At 38.3% G+C, this 17,758-nt stretch overlaps 1 protein-coding gene across 1 annotated transcript in view; it reads left to right on the forward strand.

Annotated features, from left to right (window-relative positions):
- TOX (thymocyte selection associated high mobility group box) overlaps positions 1–17,758 on the forward strand; it is a 269,051-nt gene that overhangs the window by 142,020 nt on the left and 109,273 nt on the right. The window contains exon 3 of the mRNA XM_065399776.1: positions 11,140–11,382. Within this exon, the coding sequence (XP_065255848.1) occupies positions 11,140–11,382 (243 nt within the window). The remainder of the gene's footprint in view (positions 1–11,139; positions 11,383–17,758) is intronic.

Here is a 17,758-nt window from a genome sequence, read left to right on the forward strand (position 1 = left end):
ATGCAAGTGATCAATGTAGAGAAATATATCTTCTAGTATAAGAGCCAGATTACAGCTCAGGGATTACAGGCACATGCCTCTGGACCCAGCTTCTTTAATCCAACACTGACTTCAGAATCTAGCTTTCATTTAAAAAACCCAAAAACCTAGCTCTCAAATAAAATCTTGGAAATGTGGCCTTAGTGTAACTGATGCAGCATCGTCTGCCTGAGTCTGTAGACAGCCTGAAACAATAGCTTGGAGAGTTGTGAACTGTCGATCCCTCTTCTGTTGTTAACAGCCCAATAATCCACTGCTCTGAAGTTCCACCATCACCAAAACAGATACTTTGTGTATTTGGAGGATGCTCACTCAGATACCGCGTTTTGCCCTGCTGAGATACTGACAATAGGGGCTCCCACAGGCAGAGGGGTGGGTGGGGAATGAGTCCCTTCCTCTTCAGGACAGACCCCAGCCTACTCAAAGAGAAGCTGTGGTAGGCCCTCTTCACAGCCTAGCAGACAGCTCTTGAGCGAATGGCTTGTGCCACCACTGCCACACCAGGAGGTGTGGGAAGAGCTATGGTGAAGGTGGGCCTGGGAAGGCCATGTGATCAGGGCTGAGGGAGTTCCCATTTGTGCCTATGGCCCTGGGTTGCCTTAAACCAGGGATCTCAAATGACCACCAGGGCCACATGAGGACTAGTACATTGGCCCAGGGGCCACATCACTCACACCCCCTCCCCTGCTACTCCTGGTCCCACCCCCACTCCACCCCTTCCATGAGACCCTGTCCCTGCCCCACCCTCTTCCCACCCCTTCCCCACCCCCATTCCAACCCCTTCCCCAAAGTCCCCACCCCAACTGCGCCCCCTCCCTGCCCCTATTCCAATCCCTTCCCCAAATCCCTGCCCCTGCCCCGCCTCTTCTCCGCCTCCTCCCCTCTCCCTCCTAGAAAGTGCTAAGCGCCGCCAAACAGCTGTTTGGTGGCGGGAAGCACCTGGAGGTAGGCAGAGGAGTGGGGAAACGGCACGCAGGTAGGCAGCGGGTGAGGGGAGCTTGGCGGCCGCAGGAAATAACTCGGGGGGCGCAGGGAGCTAGGTGGGCCGCAGCAAATAACTTTGCGGGCCGCGTATTTGAGACGCCTGCCTTAAACTGTTCCTGTCTAGATAATTTGATAATTGTAACAAAAACCTGTACTTTTCTAATGGACTGAGATAAAGTTTCTGAATAGGAAGGCTATACTGTTACCTCTTTGTAGGGAAGAGTGAAGCCTTGGAGCTTTTAGCGGGTCTCTACAGCTCAAGTCTTGTAATCTTTTATAGTTTTTTGCTCATTGTTGCCTATTAAATGCATTTAAATGTAAAATGTTCATAAATAAAGCATATTTGTTTTCAAACAAACTTGTATAGCATGATATTTAAAATTAAATTAAACAATGAATAGAGACTCTCAGAAGTGGAATGTTTCATTTGAAAAAGCACTGTTCCTTTTCATAATTCTGTTGACTCTGAAATTGTGCTTATTTTAAATCAATTGTATCATTGTCAGCATATTCTCCTTCTTATTGAAAATGGAATTCATCTCGTGCTGGAAAATTAATGTTTTGCTTGAGGCATTACCCTTTACCTAATGTAAATTAGAGAAATTGATTAACACAATGGGTAAAAAAAAGTTGTACCTTCCCCAGTAATATGTTTTTGATAGCTGTTGCTTGATAAATTAGTATATTGTGTGTTTTAAATGAATGTGATTTATTGCTTATGTCTAACATATGAAGAAACATAAAAAAAATTGTTTGCAGGATCATTGACTTGAACATATCAATGGCACTGTTGGACAATTCTTGCTGAGTGTTAAGATGATTTATGTAAGAGACCGAAGGTTTCCACAGTAATGCATTATAGTCTCAAGCTATCAACTCTTGTTCATGCAGAGACAAAAAAGGCTGAAAAACACTTACTTCTGAAAGTCCTCCATTAAGAAATTAGAGATAAGTTGATCCTGTTTATATTCCTGGAAATATCACTGTCAAATGCATCATCCTAATTTTCAGATGGGTATAAAGTAAATTATTGTTTTTCCTCCTCTACTGAGCATGCTGTTTTACATTACTTTCAATTCATAACTATTTCAGTTATGTAACATTGTATTTAGTAATAGAAGAGGAGACAGCCTGAAGCATCTATCTTTTAAAAACTGGCATTTTTCCACAGTTCAGATGTAGAAGCCTTACTGTAAATGATAAATTAAGGCACACTCCACATTGTTAGAAATATCATTAATTTTATTTAAATTGTGTATGCATATGAGAAGACCATATTTTTTAAGGATTTATAGCTAATACCATATTTTGTTGAGTGCATGCACGAGTGATGCAGCCATCCAGCACATAAGTTAAACTTACCTGGTCAATGATATCTTCTGCATTCTCATATAGTAATGGTTCTGTTCTTTCCACAGAGGGCTTGTGTTGGATATTTGGATGTTTGCTGCCTCCTGTGGTCGCTCTGTTTAAAATGTCTTTTGCTTTCATTTGCCTTTCTCAGTTTGCTTTTGAACCATTGATGCAGAACATTTAATACAATCATAAATATGGTTCGCTTTCTAATTTCCAGTCATTATCACCATTGGTAATGTAGGTGGTTTTTTGTTCTGATACCCTCGCCCTTAATTATTATAGTCAGGTCGTACAGCCATTTCACATATCACTCCTGTTACAATTAGAGGATACAAGTGTGTGTGTGAGAATGGAAATAAAATGTATTGGCCTGGTTTTGCCACATACTAAAAGAATTCCTATCAATGACAAGAATCACTGCACTTGAATTTGACTAATAATCCACACAAAACATAGTTTGGTGTTCGTCCATTTTACCTGCAAAAACCTAATTTTTGCCTCCATTCCAGAATTTAGCACAATTAAAATCCATAAAATTGATGCTGGGTTTGACAAGGCTAATTGGTACAGAAGAGAAATTTAAATGAGAAAGAAGCCAAGTTGGGTTGGTGTTCAGAGCTGAATGCTGATTTAAGCAAAAGCTTGGGTTTAGGTTGGCAGCTGAATCAGGGTTAAAGTTTGGGTTCAATTATGCCAAAATCTTGCAAGCTATTCTCATTGCAGGCCAAGATGGCATCAGTATCATGAGATCAGCTAAAACGTCACAAAAATAACTTCTTGTGAGGTTTCACAAACATTAAACTAGAACCATAGAATGCAGACTCCATCTGGTTTGAGATCTATTCTGAACCCAAAACAATATGTGTAGGTTCAACACGACCCACCTAAAATTCAAGCTTCTGTTCTGAAGTTCCCATTATTGACCATATCAACTTTAAATACTCCTAAACCTGCTTATAATAAATTCAGATGTGATGGAAATCCCCTTTATAATGAAATAGAAGCAAAGCCTTGATCTGCTCAGTGCATTCCAATGGGGTTTAATGGGGTTCATAAAGAAGTCTCTCCCTGGATGTAATAAAGATTTAGGAACTCTCCCCAGTGCTCAACAGCTGATAAACAACTCCGCCCTCCGTAGGGAGAAAAGCAGACCCAGTGCTGAAGTCCCCTTGCAGGTATGTGGTGAGATGAAAAGACACACTGCTGCTGTTTCTTGTTGGAAAATTAGGAGGAAGGCAATTTGTTGGTGCTGTTTTGCCTAGCAGAATGAAGGAGAGCTATCACCTGGTTACCTGGATATAGTAGAATTGTGCCAATACTACAGTGACCCTGGAAAGAAAATGACTAAGAAGTTTACAATGAAGTTGTATGCAAAATGTCATACTAATAATCCCTTATAAATAGGCTTGGCATACTTCAATTATTATTTTTTATAATTCTGACCAATAATATCAATGTATATTTTAAAGCATTTAAAAAAAATTCTATTTTTACAGTTGAGGGAAACTATGAAGGATCAGTCAGTAATTGCGACAGATGATGTTGAAATTCAAAAAGTTCAAGTTTTATAACTGTTAAAACATAAATTGTCAACATCATATGTCAAAATGTACAAAGTAAATATCCTTAAATCAAACTCTAAGTTCTCAAGCAGCATTTTTCTTACTTTGCATATCTGTAAATTTTTATTATCAATTAAAGTATTTTTTCATTGGTTTGTGTGTATATGGTGAAATCGTCATTTACTGACATTTACTGATAAACTAATCCTTCCAAACCTACAAGGTGAGAGTAAATATGAACTATACCTGTGAACTGCAGCCGGCAACAAGCATCCACAAAATGCTCACAGACGAGACAAACTGTAGTGATGACAAGTTATTCTTGGACTACCTGCATGGATTATTACCCCCCCTACAACCCTTCCCCACCCCCCAAACAGGACAGTGCTCACATTGGATATAAAATATTAGTTTAGCAAAATAATCCTCAAAACTAAATTGCTAAACAACTATCTCACAGTATTTTATAGAACTAGGTTCTTCCTTACTTTTATGAATCAGGCAAACCTATTTTTCTAAAAAAAAAAAAATGCAAAAAACAGTTGATGTAATCTCTTAGCAGATTTTAATATTATACAATTGACAAATCTTTTCATATACAGCCATAGTATTACTGGAATATATTTAATATGGCTTAATAACTAGTTTCCACATAAATTATATAATATTCTGACATTTTATTATTTTCTTTACTACTATACTACTGCTATCTTTAGAAGTTTATACAGTATAATTTGACAAAAATGTGTTAGATTATGTGTTATCAAATACACTGTAAGTGGTTTGCAACTAATAACCATAGCACGATGCATTTTTATTATTATTGCTTTTAATGTAAATGGTAACCTTGTATTTATAATTCTCAATCTACGTATACATGTGACTGTGTGTGCACTGCAACTAGGATTGTGGGATTTTATGAGACTAGTGTGTCATTTATATTATAGTAAATGAAGTTAAGATGTCATCATTATATATGAATAACCATTTAGTCTTAGCCATGGTCTACACTACAAATTTATGTTGGTATAACTACGTCGCTCATGGGTGTGGATTTTCCATACCCCTGAGTGACGCAGTTATACCGACCTAACTCCCAGTGAAGACAGCGCTATGTTGATGGGAGGGCTTCTCCTGTCAGCTTAGCTACTGCCCCTCAGGGAGGTGGAGTATCTACGCCAACAGGAGAAGCCCTCCTGTCAGCGTAGGTAACTTCTTCACTACACGCTACAGCAGCACAACTGCAGCACTGTAAGCGTAGACAAGCCCTTAGTTAAATTGCATTGCAGTTGTTGTCACTGTGTTTGAAGTGATACTACTAGTTAAGCATACATTTGAAACACAGCAAATCAATGTCTGTCTAAAGTGAAAGTTCTGTTGTTAAACATATGGACAAATCAAATAGCAAATTTGCTGAATAGCCTGAATATTAATGGAAATTTGGTCAGTATTTGGCTTATGAACATTTGCCTGTCCTGGCTGCTGCTGAGAGCTGACTTCAGCAGGAACCCTGAGTGAAGAAGCACTCCTCCTCCTCCTCCTGATCAAGCAGAGCAAGAAGGAGAGGAGAGCCACACCTTCATACTCTTCCTCCTCTCACCAGCAAGGTAGAAGGAGAGATGCTCCTTTGGCTGTTTCTCCTCCTCTTGAAAAAACTGGGAGGGGAGAGTTCCCATACAGTACTCTCCTCTCCCCTGCTACCAGATCTCCAAGAGCCACTCTTCTCCGTTGGGGAGACAGTGGGAGGAGGAAGAGAAACCCCAGCAGTAACTCCTCCGTACACCCAGCAAAGAGGTGAGGGAAAAGATCTCCTGAGGCCCTGAATTGCTGCAGGGCCTGTGGGAAAGAAAATGCATTTCAGACCCCGCCTCCTCCCAACCACACCCCATGAATCTTTCCCAACAGGCCCAAGCAGCGTAACTGTCAAAAAGACTCATGTTAGCCAAATCTCAATGATGGGCTATTTGTGCAGTGTGACGAACACTTGTCAAGAGTATCCATGAAACCTTATTGATGTTACCGCTTTCCTTCCTTCTCCGCTCACTCTCTATTGTATTTTTCTTGTATGTTGTGTTATGTGAAATTAGACTGTAAGCTCTTTATGGCAGGGACCATTTATTTTAGCTGTTCTGTAGTATAATAATTTACTAGTGGCTAGTATACAGTAATGCACAATAACCTTATTATCTATTATTCAGCATATGCATTTATATACTACTTGAATAAACCTAATTTGTTTTCTTTGTTAATGGCATGTTTCCACTCCATTCATTGAGGTTCTATTTTTGATGCCCACATTTCCTGCCTTGGTGGAGTCTCAACATCATAGTATGGAAATACAGGGAGAAATAAGACTTAGAAACTCAATATGCCAATATTCTTCTGTCTACTATGGAACAAAATCCCTGGAGAGAACCACACCACAAGCTAAGTGATCTAAATGGGCGAGTGAGCAGGTTGGGCTAGTTTTCTAGGTTGAGAATTCCATAGAGTGAGGTCACTCCACCTGACAGGGATAATACACGTTCCTCATACATACATGATAGTATTGCTGCCAACTCCTCCACTCTCCCCTACCTGTTTTCAATTCCTTGGGATTTCTACTTTTGCATATATGAGTTTGACCCTGATGCTTCACCCTACGCCAAGATATCCTCACGCAGGGACAGATCCTTAGTTGGTGAAAATGGTCATAGCTCCTTGCATTTTGGTGAAAAACACCCCTTTGGCTATGGCAAGATGCACTGTTCTGTAGAAGCTTACTTTGCTCAGGTTTCCAGCAATACCTGAACAGCTCAGTAGCAACATATACAATCTTTGGTTGCAAATCCAGTTTAAAGGTTTTATTTCCATGCTGCAACAGTTCAGAATAACCTCAGGTTGGTTATTGTGATAAGAACATAGAGCGGCCATTCGGGGTCAGACCAATGGTCCATCTAGCCCAGTATCCTGTCTTCTTACAGTGCCAAATACCAGGTGCTTCAGAGGGAATGACCAGAACAGGTAACCATCAAATGATCATAATCCCCTGTCATCTATCTATTCACAGCTTCTGGCAGAGGCTAGGGACACTTCAGAGCATGGTTTTACATACCTGCCCATCCTGGCTAATAGCCATTGATGGACCTATTCTCTATGAACTTATCCAATTCTTTTTTGTACCCTGTTATAGTTTTGGCCTTCACAACATCCTGTGGCAAAGAGTCCACAGATTGACTGTACATTGTGTGAAGAAATACTTCCTTTTTGTTTGTTTTAAACTTGCTGCCTATTAATTCGATTTGGTAACTCACTAATATGGCAATTTTAAAATCAAGTTAGGATGTTTTTCTAAAAGATACGCCCTAGGAATTATTTTGGGGAAGTTCTGTGTGATCAGACTACAAGATCACAGTGAGCCCTTCTGGCCTTGGAATCTGTGAACCTATAAATAACAAAATTCCACTATGTCTACCTTTTTGAATATTGCTTCTTCTCTTGGCCTTCTATTCAATGGTTTTACACATCATGCTTGTCTCCATATGCGATATTATACTAAACTAAGGAATAAATATGCACCTAATAGCTGCTGCGCTCTCTCAATTGTGCCCACTCCTGCATCGGTGCAAAAGGAGAGCAGGGGAAGAGGACAAAAGGAGCACTCTGTTATCTCCTAATGGCTCTTTGCAGGACCTAAACATAGTTGGAGTGCTTGAGCACACGGAGTTCACAAAGTTAGCACCCACAGCTGCCCTAACTTTCACAAAGAGGACAGGAAGTTGTGGGGCTGGTTCCCACAGGCTCTGGAATGGCCCCATGTCTGTGGGTGGGAGAGTTGCAGACACTGCATCCTTGGAAAAGGGATAGGGGGAACAGAAGCCACTTTCCCAGGAGTTCTGGAATGCATTCTTGGGCAGTGCACGTCTGTACCAACCTGCACACCAAGTTGTGGCTGAACAACTGCATTTGGACATCAAGTAACTCTTAATTCAAATCACATGATTAATATTGTGCTCAGGTCATTCCTTCTCACTCCCTCACAAGTGAATAAATCAGCACATCGGGAGCTGACATGACTGTATGCACAGAATCACAGGACTGGAAGGGACATTGAGAGGTCTTCTAGTTCTGTCCCCTGCACTCAAGGCAGGACTAAGTATTATCTAGAGCATCTCTGACAGCTGTTTGTCTAACCGTCTCTTAAAAATTATGGAGATTCCACAAGCTCCCTAGGCAATTTATTCCAGTGCTTAATTACCCTGATGGGAAGTTTTTCCTAATGTCCAGCCTAGACTGCCCTTGCTGCAATTTAAGCCCATTGCTTCTTGTCCTATCCTCAGAGGTTAAAGAGAACAATTTTTCCCCTCCTCCTTCTAGGAACCTTTTATGTACTTGAAAACTGTTATCATGTCCCTCCTTACTCTTCTCCAGACTAAACAAACCCAATGTTTTCAGTCTTCCCTCATAGGTCATGTTTTCTAGATCTTTCATCATTTTTGTTGCTCTTCTCTGGACTTTCTCCAAATTGTCCACATATTTCCTGAAATGTGGCGCCCAGAACTGGACACAATACTCCAGTTGAGGCCTAATCAGTGTGGAGTAGAGCAAAAGAATTACTTCTCGTGTCTTGCTTACAACGCTCCTGGTAATACATCCCAGAATGATGTTTGCTTTTTTTTGCAACAGTGTTATATTTAGCTTGTGATCCACTATTATCCCTAGGTCCCTTTCTGCAGTACTCCTTCCTAGGCAGTCATTTCCCATTTTTTCATGTGTGCAACTGGTTGTTCCTTCCTAAGTGGAGTACTTTGCATTTGTCCTTATTGAATTTCATCCTATTTTCTTCAGACCATTTCTCCAGTTTGTCCAGATCATTTTGAATTTTAGTCCTAGCCTCGAAATCACTTGCAACCCCTCCCATCTTGGTATTGTCCATAAACTTTATAAGTGTACTCTCTATGCCATTATCTAAATCATTGATGAAGATACTGAACAGAATCGGACAAAGAACTGATCCCTGCGGGACTCCACTCCATATACCCTTCCAGTTTGACTGTGAACCACTAATAACTACTCTATGGGAACAGTTTTCCAAGCAATTTTGTACCCATCTTATCGTAGCTTCATCTAGGTTGTATTTCCCCAGTTTGTTTATGAGGTCATGCAAGAGAGTATCAAAAGCCTTACTAAAGTCAGGGTATACCACATCTACCACTTCCCCCCATCCACAAGGCTTGTTACCCTGTCAAAGAAAGCTATCAGGTTGGTTTGACATGATTTGTTCTTGACAAATCCATGCTGACTGTTACTTATCACCTTATTATCTTCTAGGTGTTTGCCAACTGATTGTTTAATTATTTGATCCATTATCTTTCTGGGTATTGAAGTTAAGCTGACTGGTCTGTAATTCCCTGGGTTGTCCTTATTCCCCTTTTTTTAGATTGGCACTATATTTTCCCTTTTCCAGTCCTCTGGAATCTCATCCATCTTTCATGACTTTTCAAAGATAATAGCTAATGTATCAGATATCTCCTCAGTCATCTCCTTGAGTATTCTAGGATGTGTTTCATCAGGCCTGGTGACTTGAAGATATCTAACTTGTCTAAGTAATTTTTAAATTGTTCTTTCCCTATTGTAACCTCTGATCCTACCTCATTTTCACTGGCATTCATTGTTAGGTGTCCAATTGCTAATAAACTTTTTGGTGAAAAATGAAACAAAAACATCATTTAGCACTTCTGCCATTTCTACATTTTCTGTTATTGTCCCCCCCCACCCCACCCCCTGCCCACACACACCTGTTGAGTAATGGGCCTACCCTGTCCTTGGTTTTCCTCTTGCTTCTAATGTATTTGTAGAATGTTTTCTTGTTACCTTTATATCTCTAATTAGTTTAATCTCATTTTGTGGCTTGGCCTTTCTAATTTTGTCCTTACAAACTTGTGTTATTTGTTTATATTCATCCTTTGTAATTTGACCTAGTTTCCACTTTTTGTAGGACTTTCTTTGAGTTCCAGATCATTGAAGATCTCCTGGTTAAGCCAGAGTGGTCTCTTGCCATACTTCCTATCTTTGCTACACAGTGGGATAGTTTGCTCTTGTGTCCTTAATAATGTCTCTTAGAAAAACTGCTAACTCTCTTGAACTGTTTTTCCCCTTAGACATGCTTCCTAAGTTTGCTAAAGTCTCCCTTCTTGACATTCATTATCTTTATTGTGCTGTTTTCCTTTCTACCATACCTTAGAATCATGAACTCTATCATTTCATGATCACTTTCATCCAAGATATTAACTGCTTTCACCTCACACCTCTCTTTTCCTATTCAGTCCTACTTTAGTCATATCCAACCATAATACTCACTTTCCCCTTCAAAATATATCAGCATGTCCACACTGCCCTTCCTTATTCTCAAATGAGCCTACTTGCTGCAGGAAGGTCACAAAACAAATAAAATCAATTATCTACCTTGGTATATTCCTCTGACGTTACCTGTAGCTTTACCTTGCATCAGATTAAATCACATGACTTTAAATAGCAATAACAGTCAGTAAAAGACTAAACAATAACATCACGGAATACATTGTTTAGATATAGCATAAATACATGTATGTGTGAGTTTATAGACTAAGAAAAAATGTATATTTTATTCTTCAGATATAATTACTTTATATTTCTATAAAATATATTTGAATATTCATACAATGTGCATGCCATTTCTGTATGAATTTGTTTCTTTTGTAGCAGAATGAATGTATGGTTGTTATATAAAACTAAAACCAGTAGCAAAAGAACAATTTCTTTTTCAGTATGTAACTCTTGATCTGAGTTTTATGACACATTTTGATCCAATGTTAATTTTATAAATGGCTTTCCTTTTCCACAATTCCCATGAAAAAGGTATGCAGCTAGATGAAGACTCTTGGAAAATTTTAATGGGACCCTTGAAATCTGTTTGAATTCACCTTCTTGAAAAAAAGTCTGTCTAATGGGAGCTGTGCAAGTACCAGCAATTGTTATGCCTTTGAGGCAATTTTTATTCCATACATAATGGTTAAACTCTACCATTATAATGTATGAGTGTTTAAAATGGTCTCTTTGCTAAGTTGAAATTACTACGTAATAATGTATGATGAGTGAGTTTTAGTTTGTTTGTGTGTAGCTATTGTTTTATTTTAATTTTTGTTTGATTTGCAACAATATCTGTATTTTCTTTTTACAGTCTTTTCCTGGTCCAAGTCTTGAAAGTGAAGATTTTAACATACCTCCCATAACTCCTCCATCATTACCTGACCACTCACTGGTGCACCTGAATGAGGTAGAGTCTGGGTATCACTCTCTGTGTCACCCAATGAACCATAACGGCCTGCTTCCATTTCATCCACAAAACATGGACCTACCTGAAATTACTGTGTCCAACATGCTTGGCCAAGATGGGACACTGCTTTCAAATTCACTTTCTGTGGTAAGAATTTTTAGTCTTTGATTTTAGGGCTAGTTTAATTTAGGTTGTTGTTTTTTTTAAAATGTGGATATCTATATCTGTTTAAAATACTCTCAGTAGGCTATATCCAGGTCTCCCTGAAATCATCACAACTGGTTCTGCTCTGTCCCTAGTTTTACTCTGGTTACAGAGGATGAAATCCTGCCTCATTAACTCCAATAGAATTACTGCTGCTTTACAGTGGTGTTATTATGAACAGAATCAGGCCAGTATCATTGACTTCAGATGAAACAGGTTTTAGCCCTGAATGACTGTGTTCTGTGTTTCTTTACCAGGTTCTTTCTATTCTGATTTGTTTGTACAGAGAGATCTACAGAAATGTACTATTTCCTTTCTTGTTTACTGTACTTTAGGATAACTGCAAATGTCTTTTTTTCACTCTAGGCCAAATCGTGCAGCCTTTTCACAATTCACAGTCCTTGTCCATACAGAGCTCCCATTGAAGTGATTGGGAGAGTTAAGTCTTTGGGCCTGATCCTATCAAATAGTCATTATGGGCTTGGGCCTGAGAAGAATTTTATTTTCAGTCATTTCTATATTGGTTAAATTGATTACAAGAAGTGCAAAGTCACATAAATATCCTGTTTTTCAAGAGGTATTAAGAATAAGCTGCAAACTTTTTGTATGCCAGCTGTACACCAAGTTATGTCCTCATATTTTAGAGCAGAATATGACCCTCAAGGGTATATTGTATGGGACGAAAAGTTTTTCATACAGGAATATGGATACATTTCTGGGATATTTTTAAAAATGTGCTCGGACTTTTACAAAACTTATGAAATACATTATTCAGCCTCCTTGAAAAAGAAAGAGTTGAATGGTTTGAAAGGATCTAAGCATCAGAAATACCTAAAGAAAGTAGAACTAGCACTTGGCACTTTAATAAAGAGTAAAAGCAATGTTTCATTGAATTGATCTCTTTTATGCCAGGGCTATGGTTTGGAAACTAAGCATTCTTTTAAGCACTGATGTTCCACATTAGTCTTTTGCAAAGAACTATGAAAAAAAGGCCTTGAGAGTCTGTAGATTGTCATAGTGAATTATTGGATCAAGGGCAAATACAAAAAAGCTGAATAGTATAACTAAACAATTCTGCTTTGGGGAATTTATGTACATCAGGACAAAACAGAAGTAAATTAAGGGAAATATGCACTGGTTGGAAGGGAAAAGGCGCTATATTTACTAAATGAATCCTGAATGATGATAGGTAAATTAAACATGATAATCCAGGCATCATTTCTTGGGCTGTGGATGTCTCCTTCCTCTTATGACCCATAATAACCTTCCACCTTGATCAATTTGTTATAGGGCCACAATTTCCTTTGCACAGAATGTAGGTATATTACTGCTTATATCCTTGAAGACAGAGATTCATTATTGTGAAATTAGGTTGATTAAGTAATTTTAGTTTCAAGTGCAGATTCCAAAAGTTACCTGTCCACAGTGAGTAGGAAAACAAGATATTTATGTAAAATTAAAAGTATTATTTTTATCAAAGACATGGACTCGGAATTTGTGTAGTCAAGAAAGGAAAGATTCCTCAGGCTTATGGCGAGTGCATGTTCCTATTCATTGAGAATACAGTACATCCAAATATATTTTTTTGTGTTCCAAGGGTACTGTAGACTTATCTTTGCCTTTAAAAAAAAGTATTGTATCTGTTGCCACAAAGTCATACTGCAGATTGAGTTACATTTGAACAACTTTCTCTGGGATGAAAGCCTTTATAAATGTATTTCTGACCTAAGCCTGTCCTTCTGTCTTCTCCAATCCCATGCTCAGCTTCTCCATTTCTCAGCCTTTCCCTTGTTCTCTCATACACAGGGTTTGTCTGAATTGTTAGTTATAACCTGAGTGTTGCCCCTAAATCAGGTCCTGTCCACACCCAGTACCCTTTAACTCAAGTGTGGTAGAGCTTTGAACTTAGGGTGACCAGACAGCAAGTGTGAAAAATCGGGACGGGGGTGGGGGGTAATAGGAGGCTATATAAGAAAAACACCCAAAAATCGGGACTGTGCCTATAAAATCGGGACATCTGGTCACCCTATTTGAACTGGAGTTGGCTGGCCTGTCATGTTGTATATACTACAACTCCAGTTAGCCCAGTTTGACAGCTAACACAATCACTGTCTTCAGCTTGAGTGTTATTTTGCACTCTTACTCGTGGGACACTAACTTGAGAGCAGTTAACTCAAGTGTAGATAACTCGAGTTAGCTATGCAATGAAGACAGTGATTCCACTGTGCTTTTGGTGTTCCTCAACAACAAGGAAGACAGATGATTTTGTGAAGAGCCAGCATTATTTATTTGCATTTGAAACAGACCCCCTTATTTATATAACCCAGAAACTTAGAAGTTTCTTTTTCTGCACATCATTCTACCTTTTTGATATTACTCATCACCACCCTTTAAGTTTCATTTTTACTGTTTTGTCTAACACTGCTCTATACCAATAATATATGCCAAAGTGTGCTAGTATATTTCCTGACCCTGAAACTCCTTTATGTATTTCTCAAACCTGTCCAAATTCTTGTTACCATATATTCAGTAATATATTACTCTCTCTTGCAAATTTGGACACTAGGCAACTAGTTCCATTTCCCAGGTCACTAATAAATATTTTCAGTAGAATTGTTCTTCGCATTGAACCTTTGGGTTGTTCCTCACCTTGACCCATTTATCCTCTTTATTAGAATTTACTGGGTTTTGATCAAATTCAGCTCTGGTATAAGGTGCAACTGCATTGAATTTGGCCTGTTTACTCTCATCTTTTCTGCTAATCTGTTCTCAAGCTATATCAATATTTTAGCAATGATGCCTACATTTTTATTCTGTATTTGAACTATTGGGTGGTCTGCAATTGGCTGACACCAGCTCAGGTTACACTTTTTAAGCTAATGACTTAGTTAATGCTAAGCTGATGGAAGTAAACAAACAAAGCCGGAAAATACTGGGGGTACAGATCATGGCATTTCCCTTTCATCTCAGATAGCAAGTGTTTGCCATTGTAAAATGAGAATTTGCTTGAGTAAGGACTGAGTAAAAGCTAACGCTTTTGGAATTTGGCTCAGTATGATTAGAAGTTATTGTGCACTGTGCACTCAAGAGCACTTTTTTAACAGACTCACACTAAAACTGCTGGTTTACTAAAACATATATAGACCTCACTCAGGAAAAACTCCCATTTGAAAGCCCTTAGAGTGCAGGATTTGACTCAGTATCTGTAAGAGTTTTCATCTGTAGAAGTGCTTAAGCACACAAAATAAGAACCCAGTACCAGCTCGGGGAATTCGCATTAAGGATCAATTTCTTATGGATTTTTTACACTGTGGGAATTCTCTTTCTGAAAAATGTTACAATGCTGGGAGATGGGACTTTCCCATTGCCATTTACAGTATCTGACAGTCAAGTTGGGAATTAGCCTGCTTTGAAGTTTTGAGATTGATTGAAGTCTCTCTCACTCTCTACTGTTCGAAAACATCACTAAAATTTCCCTTTTCCTACATTGTGCTGTCAGTTCATGTTTGCTTCTATATTCTTATCTGGGTCTCTGTTTTCTACCAAAGCGACATGCACGCATTCATTTTTTACAGTATCGTCAAATGCAGATTTCTCAAGACATTTCATTTATATAGCTGTTTTAGATATATGGAGCTCAATATTTGTACAGAATTTCTTCTGGTATTGCAAAACTGGGTCTGGGTCCTCAAGTCAATGCCAAGAACTGTGTTATGTACAAGAAGTTTAACACGGACATAACTGAGATATGCCTACATCTCAGATTGCTTAGATATCTGGGTATAATCGGATAATAAAATTGCACTAATTGTCTTGTAGGATGTTGGTTTGTCTGTGGTGGAAGAGAATAAGGAGCTTTTTCCCATGTACTATAATTGAGGCAGCTCCCTTACAACTAGGTCTGTCTCGGTTTCTGGTGGAGGTCAGCCTCTCTAGACTTCCAGGTGCTGTATAATCTTCCTGAAATGCTCCTTAAAACTGTCAGAAATAACCACTAGAAAATTGCAAATAAAGCTGTCTGCACAGATTTCTCATGAGAGGGTGCATGTACCTGCAAAATGCCTTTTAAGGTGCTAAAAATAATTGAAATATTTTTGTTATGTTCATTTGCTCAAAATAAAGTTATAGACACACCCAGGAGCTGTTGAATATCCTATGGTTGCTAAAGAGTTTTTCTAGGCAATCAGAATTAAATTTCACAGTGCAGCTTTTACATTAAGAAAACACCAGTATTGTTAGAGTGTGCTTATATGTAACAGGATTTCTTTTTAACAGTGTGGCTTATAATGCTGTATAGAACATTTACAAGAAAAAATAAAGGGGATTTCAATTTCTCTGAATGCTTCAAATTTCAAGTTTTGAAGTTTAAAGTGGAAGAGATGTTAAAAGGTAATAAAACTGGGGGATTTAGTTCCAGAATGCTCTATTTGTACTGGCAACAAAAGCCAGAATAATGTATATACTTGGGTTTATTGTCATTTTTAGTAGACAGTCAAGGCGCACTTTGAATTCAAAGGCTACTGTACAACTGTTTTGACAACCATCACATCAGTAGGTAGTGTGCAGGACATATGAAACTGAAACAGAAATGTTTCTTTAGGTCTATAGGGAGTGCAGTACATCAATGAATTCAGAGATATTAGAGCAGCATGAATTTCTAATATGTTGCTATTATGGAAAAGACCACTGGCATATTGAATAATGTAGCTTTCAAAGGAGAGCAGAAAATGTGATTACAGACAATTTCATTGCTGTTTTTAAAATAAATATTTTCAAAATCTTGAGGTATTTTATTTCATGTTGTGCATAAAATATGTAACAGTGGACTAGAGCTAAAGCTCTTTTAGGACACCAAAGAACAGATGATGTCAGCTGTAATTATTCAGATGTGGAATAATAGAAGCATTAGTTTAAAATAAAATGGATGTCACAGGGGCCTGTGTCCTTATATAAAAAAAAGCAATAAAAAGAAATGATTTTGCCCACTTTGACAGAAGAAATAAAGGTAATGAATAATTATTTAACATTATGCCCCAATTCATCAAAGCCTGAGCAAATACATATTATTTAATGAATTATATTTTTTTAGCTATACAGCCCATGAGAGAATAATATCTTAAACAAAATATGCCACTGTAATGCAGTGTAGGAAATCGGACACCTATTTTATTTTCATTTTCCATATCATGTAGAACGCAGCTACTATTTCTTATTAATAGAGCAATTGCTAATAAATCTGATGTAGGAGATTGTTGTTCAAGCTGGGACATGTTTAAGATACTTTGTTTCACCAGCTTCATACATATTAGTTTAAATTCAGTATTCATGACTAATCTTGTGGCTGACCTAAACGGTTGATTTTTTTGGCACCTTTCAGTGTTAGAGCAAAGCACTGAGTCAAACAGAAATTTTATATTGCTGATGAACAAAACTGATACCTTTCTTTACCATAACAAAACAAAAGATTTTCCCCTTATTAACCTAAGTGTTGAAATTTGAATCTTGCTTGAATAGCACATAAGTCCTTTTTTTCCTGCCCTATATTTCATATGACAGTGGTATAAGATACTTTTAGTCTCCAGTGAATACTTCACATTTGTACTTCATTACAAGGCTGGTCTTCACTTTAGATCAAAATTTACTCTTATTCCACACAGACCTGCTGTTACCCAAATGTTATTACTGTGAATTATTGCTATCAGAAATGCCAAATCATAAAAGTAAGGTAATAGAACACCTCATGTTGAAGCAATGAATTTTTATCATCTCAAGCCCTTTCATTCTGGAGGGTGATCTTTTTTACACAGATTTTAAAAGTCTGGGTTTTGCATTGAAATTAGCCTTGACAGGCTGAGGGACATGGCAGTTTGTATGTGCGTTGTTGGGCAGCATAGCCAAAGGAATGTACACCCAGATCTTCAGCTGTTGTAATTAAATTTAAAAAAAATAAATTAATGGAGATATCCTATCTCCTAGAACGGACCTTGAAAGGTCCTCAAGTCCAGCCCCCTGCCTTCACTAGCAGGACCAAGTACTGTTTTTGCACCAGATCCCTAAGTGGCCCCCTCAAGGATTGAACTCACAACCCTGGGTTTAGCAGGCCAATGCTCAAACCACTGAGCTATCCCTCCCCTATTGGTGTAGCTTTATTGTCGACAATGGAGCTATGCTGAATTATGGCACTGTAGGACCTGGTACATAATGTTTAGCTTTCCATTCTCATGTTGCCTCCTCCAATGTACTGACATTAGAAAAACAGTTTATATGACCTATGAAGAAGAGAAGGTTAAGAGGTGACTTGATCAGGGTTCTATAAACA

Source organism: Emys orbicularis, chromosome 2, assembly GCF_028017835.1.
Source record: "Emys orbicularis isolate rEmyOrb1 chromosome 2, rEmyOrb1.hap1, whole genome shotgun sequence".
Lineage (NCBI taxonomy): Eukaryota > Metazoa > Chordata > Testudines > Emydidae > Emys > Emys orbicularis.